General features: G+C 58.6%; 1 gene segment (V, D, J or C); it reads right to left on the minus strand.

Moving 5' to 3' along the window:
• Window positions 1-4,059: 4,059 nt before the first annotated feature.
• On the minus strand, window positions 4,060-4,574 carry LOC138119450 (Ig lambda chain V-1 region-like). The segment is given in 2 exon segments: window positions 4,060-4,364; window positions 4,499-4,574. Coding segments are annotated over 2 exon segments (351 nt in total).
• Between the last annotated feature and the right edge of the window lie 2,357 nt (window positions 4,575-6,931).

Genomic DNA, 6,931 nt, shown 5'->3' on the forward strand with positions numbered 1-6,931 from the left:
ACCCCAGTGATGGTTAACGTGCCCCCGGAGCCAGACTGGGATCCGGAGAATCGCGAGGGGATGCCTGAGGGTCTCCTGTCATTCCAGTAGATCACAGTGACAGGGGCAATGCCTGGGATCTTCTGCTGATGCCAGGCATAGTTGCTGTAGCTACTCCCAGAGCAGGTGAACCTGACAATCTCTCAGGAGCACAGGTCTCCCTGGGCAAGGCTACAGGGAATGCAACGGTCATGGCCAGAACAGACAGGGACATGGTCACAGGCCCATTTCAGGAGCAGAGCCCAGCCCATTGCAGAATGGCTGCACACAGGCAGCTCTGGCAGCACGTGGGGACATGATCATCAGTAGCAAGAGGCTGTGAGGAACACAGCTGCACCAAGAGCTTTGTCGGGACCAGGCCAATGGGCCCCAGCTGCAAAGTCACCTCCTGATCTGTGCGACACCAAAGAGAGGACATTCCCTTCTGTGGCCATGCAGAAGGGACAGGATTCTGCCTCAGCTGCACATCCAGCCAGGAGGGAGAAGGGCCAAAATCTTTCCTCTGGTTTTGGAGTCTGACTCACTTACAGGTACTCATTGTCACCACACACCATAGCTGCCACTGCTGCTGTCAGCACCACCACAGAAACAGACAGCCTTGTCCTCAGCTTGGACCCCAGTGATGGTTAACGTGCCCACATTGCTGGATGTGGATCCAGAGAATCGCAAAGGGATGCCTGAGGGTCTCTTGTCATTGCTGTAGATCACAGTGACAGGGCCACTGCCAGGGACCTTCTGCTGGAACCAGGCATAGCCAAAGCTGCTGCTACTCCTGGAGCAGGTGATCCTGAACATGTCAGCCACATTTGCTGACAGCGAGGATGGCTGACTCACTGCTGCTGCCTGGACCAGGGAACCTGGAGAGGGAGACGGAGAGAGGGGAGGAGATGGGAGTCAGTCAGTGTCCCAGGGGCACAGACCTCCCCAAGGAAGAGGATGAGGCCCCTGTGCCCAAAGGCCCTGTCCAGGCCCAGCAAGTCGGGCCATGGCACCTGAGCTGTGGGCAAGCACTGTGAGGAGGAGAAGGGCCCAGGCCATGGTGCAGTCCCACCAGCTGCATGTCCTCACCCTAATGGGGCTGTGCCTTGAACTCTGGCTGGACTTTGAGCTCCCCACCTGCCCAGGCACAGGCCCTCCATGGATCCGTGGCTCCCAATGTTCCCTGGAGCTCCTGTCCCACTGCTACCCCCACATACTGCAGGCACCTCTGGCCCACCAAAGATCGCTCTGGGCTGCCTGCTCCTTCCCCAGCATGGCTGATGAGCTCTCAGCTGAGCCAGGGACCACCTCGAGCCTGTTCCTGCCCAGTAGGAAAATGGCCTCGCTGCACCAGGAGCTCCTGTGCACAGAGCAGGGGACAGCCCTGCCTGGCCATGGGGACACATCCAGCTGCCCTCGAGCACCCAAGGCTGGTTGGAGATCCTGGTCCCAGGGCACTGTGCTCCCTGGGTGCTGATCAGCAGCAGGGACAGAGCAGCTGGGAAAACCACATCCTGCTTCAGTCGAGGCTGCCACCCTGGGCCTCTCTGAAATGCCACAAGAGAACTGTGGAGCAGAGAAATGGGGCTTTGAAAGGGAATGGGAACCACACCAAGACCAGGAGCTTCAAGGCTCCACAACACTAAGGAAAATCAAGCCCCCGGTTCCTCCAAATTCAAGGTGAGCTGAGGGTCTCCAGCAGCTTTGCAGCAGCCGTGGGTGGAGCTGGGCCGGGGTTTGTAGCAGTCACGAGCACGTAGCACGTCCACTCTTGTCCGGCCAGGGGCAGCCCCTCTGCCTCCTGCCCACAGCACGGCCCACGGCAGCCGCCAAGGAGCCTGCGGGGCTGCTCTGCAGCTCGCTGGCACCCGCTGGCACCCGGCTGGCCACAGCCCCTTTGCCTCCTGCCTGCCCCGTGAGCCTCAGCACTGTGCAGTGGGGCCACACTGACACCGTGTGGGGACCAGAAGGGCCTCAGGGACAGCACTGCAGGAAGCGAGAGCCCAGCCCGGCACAGGACTCTGCCCTCGCTGCCTCTCACCCCTGCCACGCCTTCCACCAGGTCCAGACATTCCTCCAGCCCTGGCCACAACCTTCAGGGTTTCCGTGAGGCACCCTGCCCACGGCAGCCCGTGCTCACAGGGGAGAGCCTCTCACACAGACACCGGGTCCTTTGGCACAGTTGCTGTCACCAGAGATGAGTTGGCATCAGCCCTGAACTGGCAGGGACTGGCAGGGACCAGAATGTCCAGACATCATGACAGGGATTGTCCCAGCTCCTCTGAGCAACCACAGAACAAGACATTTTCAGGGCAAGAACAAGTAGCCACACCACAGCTCTTCACTTCCAGGAGCCATGTCACTTCAGTGTCCTCCAGCAGCGCTGAGGGCCCCTTGGTGCTATCATAGATCACAGTGACAGCAGCACTGCCAGGGACCAGGCATAGCCGATGATACCCTCGGAGCAGGAGATTCTGATGGTTTCTCCAGCATTGGCTGACACTGAGGACGGCTGACTCAGAGATGCTTCCTGGACCAGGGAATGTGGAGAGGGAGAGGGGAAAAAAGAGAGTCAGTCAGTGTCCCAGGACAACCCTCTCTGCACTGCAGGACAGGGCTCCTGTGCCAGAAGGTCCTGATGGAACAGAGGGATCACTGCCCCAGACTGAGCCCAAGGCCTGAGCCCAAGGCCAGGACCCCATGAGGAGACCTGGCTGAGCAAGAGGCTGTGGCTGGCAGGAGCATGAGGTGATGGGGCTGATGACAAAGCAATGCCAGGCACTGCACAGCAGCAGGGTCACCTCCTGCACAGCATGGGGCAAGCAGGAGGCCATTCACAGCCAATGGCCATGGAGTGGGGACACAAAGCTGCCTCAAGCCCACAGCTCTGCTCAGCCCTGAGAGAGAGGGCACAGAGGGTCCATCTTTAACTCCTCTGTTTCCAGAGAGCTGAGCCCCCTGCAGTGATGGTCCCGGAGCTCCTGGCACAGCTGGGCTGGGAGCTGGGCAGGCAGGCAGCTGGCAGGGCCCTGGGCACCAGCCAGGGAGATCAGGAGTAGCTCTGGAGCACAGGGCAGGGACAGGGCTGCTGGGAGGTCATCCCGGCACTTCTTTATTGAGGGTGTGGGCAAACACTGGACAGGCTTCCTAGAGAGCTAGATGATATCCCAGGCCTGCAAGTGTTACACAGGCACTTGGACAATGCCCTACATTTTGGTCATCCCTGAAGTGGCCACGCAGTTAGACTATGTGATCATTGAAGGCCTCTTCCATCTGAAATATTCTACTGAGTTCTATCCTATCTGCTCTCATCCACAAATGACAAGGAAAGGGCTGTAACGATGGAGCTGTGTCACTGGGAACAGCCACATTCACCACAGGGCAGAAAAGGGCAGGGTCGTGCCAGGGACCTGCCCCACCATCAAACAGGGACAGCAGAGACTCCTAATTGGCCCCTGCCATGGCACGAGAACGTCATACCCCTTCTCCATTGCTCCATTTCACCGTGGTAACATTATCACTGCCACTCTTGTAGTTACCACATTAACAGACAGCCTTGTCCTGGGCTTGGAGCCCAGAGATGGGTACTGTACTCATGGAGCTGGACTGGGATCTGGAGAATCGTGAAGGGATGTCCAGTAGTCCCAAGTCATTGTAGTAGATCAAAGTGACAGGGGCACAGCCAGAAAACTTAGGCTGGTACCAGTCACAGCTGCTGCCATCCCTGGAGCAGATGACTTTGATGGCTTGTCCCGTCACCAAGTAGAGCTGACAGAGCACTGCCTGGACCAGGGAACCTGGAGAGGGAGAGGATGGAGAAAAGAAGATGGGAGGCAGCCAGTGACCTGGAGCATGGCCCTCTGTGGTCAAGGGAACAGTGAAAGGACAAATCTGCCTGCAGGCAGATGAGACATACATGGGACATGACAGCGCTGCTGTGAGGTCATAACTTCCTCAAATGACAGGGGATGGGCACAGTCCTGGGGCTCCCAGGGATGGCTGAGGCAGGAGGTTTTTGTACCACTTCCCCATTGCTCTGTGTCACTGTGCAGCAGTACTGCTGCTGTCATAGCTACCACAGTAATAGTCACCCTCGTCCTCGGCCTGGACCCCAGTGATGGTTAAAGTGCCCGTGGAGCCGGACTTGGATCCGGAGAATCGCGAAGGGATGCCCTCGGGTCTCTTGTCATTGTAGTAGATCACAGCGACAGGGGCACTGCCAGGGACCTTCTGCTGATGCCAGCTATAGCTGTAGCTGCTACCAGAGCAGGTGATCTTGACCGTCTCTCCCACGTTGGCTGACAGCTCGGACGGCTGCTGAGTAACCGCTGCCTGGACCAGGGAACCTGGAGAGGGAGAGGAGAGAGGGGAGAAGACGGGGATCAGTCAGTGTCCCAGGGGCACAGACCTGCCTGGGCAGCAGGATGGGGCCTCTGTGCCCAAAGGCCCCATCCAGGCACAGTGAGTCTGGCCATGGCACCTGAGCTGTGGGCGAGCACCACGAGGAGAAGAGGGACCCAGGCCATGGTTCAATCCCACCAGCTCAGTGTCCCCGGAATGATGGGGCTGTGCCGTGGACCCTGACTCCCTTTTAAGCCCCTGCCCGCCCAGGACACGTCCCCTGCATGCAAATCCGACCCTGCGGTCACGGCTGGATCCTGCCTGCGCCTCTCTCCGCACATCCCTCCCCGCTCCACACCCAGCCCCTCCACCCCAGATGCAGCAGGGCTTGTCCCCAGGCACAAAGCGGGGACACCTCCCAGCTCTGAGCCTGAAACCCAACAGCACAGACGCCCCTGTCCCCAGACCAGGCTGAGTGGCTGCAGTGCCTAAGGAGAAGGGAGAGCTGGGCACTGGGGCAAGGGCATTCAGGATCACCTGCAGCTCCCAGTGATGGGGCTGGAATAATGCCAAGCTCCACAATTGCCCAACTTATTTTTGGCATTTTTTCCTCCCATGACTGTTCCAGGCCCCTAAAATACCCCCTTGCTCTCCTGCTTTTGTGCCCTGACTCTTCTTCTGACAGCTGAGATCCACCACTCAAGACCAAGATTTTTGCTCTTCCCAGACATCCATACCACAGAACAATGGGAGCAGGCCAGCACCGAGCCCCAGGGTCCAGCAATGCCTCCCCATGAGCTGGTCATGAGCCCAGGGTGCTGGTGCTCAGCAGAGGCAGCCAGAGCTGGGGCAGCCCCTGGTCAGCCCTGCTCTGACTCGGGGCACAGGGATTGTGGCTACCTCTGGCAGTCCCAACCCAGACAAAGAGCGGCTGCACCACAGGAAATTCCCTCTCCCCCAGGACCCTCCCTGTCCCTGACTATGCTGTCCCCAGGGTACTCAGGGCACCAGGAGCCCATCTGGCATGGGGAGGGCAGGGCTGCAGGGTTGTCTCCCTGCGAGCAGCACAGAGGGGACCTGCTGGAGCAGAGCACATGTCCCATGGCAGGAACTGCTACAAAGGCACAGATGCTGCTCCACATTGTGTCTGGGCAGCAGCAAGCAGCACCTGAGAGTGCCCCACTGGAGCAACAGTGGGCTTGTGTCTTTCTTTTCCCATGCTGGGAGTTACCATGGCCCTGAGCACCACTGGTGTTCCAGCCAGAAGAGTGAGAGCCTCCTCCTGCTTCTCCTCCTCCTCTGCCAGCCATGGGTAATGTGGCCATGGAGATGAGTGTGTTCCCAAGTGCTATATATCCCCTCCCAAAATGCCAGGGAACAGGCACAGACCTGGGGCTCTAAGGGGACGCCAGGCTGGGACACCAGGCACAGCCACATTCAGGGCAGGGCAGCAAGGGCAGGCCCATGGTGGGGACCTAATTCCCCATCAAGCAGGCACAGCCGAGACTCCTGCCTGATGTCTGCAATAGCAGGAGGTTTTTGCATCACTTCCCCATTGCTGCATGTCACCGTGGCAGCATCACTGCTGCTGTCCTCACCACCACAGTGATAGACAGCCTCGTCCTCGGCCTGGACCCCAGTGATGGTTAACGTGTTCGAGGAGCCGGATGTGGATCCGGAGAATCGCGAAGGGATGCCCGAGGGTCTGTTGGTGCTGCTGTAGATCACAGTGACAGGGCCACTGCCAGGGACCTTCTGCTGGAACCAGCCATAAGCATTGTTGCTACTCCCGGAGCAGGACAAGGTGTTTTGCTGCAGAGACATGGACACTGGGGACAGCTAAGCCAGAGCCATATGAGAGCCATGGGCTGCAGCAGAAGCTCTCCATGCCCAGCCAGAGTACCCCAGGCTCCCATGTTCTGGCAAATGCCCACACGCTGGCTGAGCTGCCAGGGTGGCTGCAATGCTGCTGGGCCCTGGGCAGGACTCAGGCTGTGGAGCAGATATGTGGCAAAGGTGTTCTTGGGCAGCTCCACGGGCTGCAGCTCCTAACACTGTCCCAGGCTCCTCTGCCCCTCACATGGATATTGGGCAGTGGGGATGAGCGCAGGCAAGGGCTTCTGCAGCACCAGGGCCCAATCACTGGGGACACAGTCATAGAATCATAGAATGGTGTGAGCTGGAAGGGACATTAAAGACCATCTGGTTCAACACCCCTGCAATGGGCAGGGACACCTTTCACTAGACCAGGTTGCTCAAAGCCTCATTCAACTTTGCCTTGAATACTTCCAGGCATGGGCCATCCACAAGTTCTCTGGAAAACCTGCTCCAGTGCCACATCATGCTCAGAGTCACAGCCCTGAGACATGGAACACAAAGGGAAGACATCCAGGAAAGGAAAGGAAAAGTCCCAAGCTGGAGAGGTGGTCATGCCCGGCGGAGTGGAATGAGGCACCAAAACCAGCCTTTTTGACACTCAAAATCTCGCTTGCCTCTGGCTCGGTGTCACCATGAGATCAGCACTGCTGCTGTCAAAGCTACCACAGTAATAGACAACCTCTTCCTCAGCTTG

The sequence above is a fragment of the Aphelocoma coerulescens genome, chromosome 15, assembly GCF_041296385.1.
Source record: "Aphelocoma coerulescens isolate FSJ_1873_10779 chromosome 15, UR_Acoe_1.0, whole genome shotgun sequence".
Taxonomy (NCBI): domain Eukaryota; kingdom Metazoa; phylum Chordata; class Aves; order Passeriformes; family Corvidae; genus Aphelocoma; species Aphelocoma coerulescens.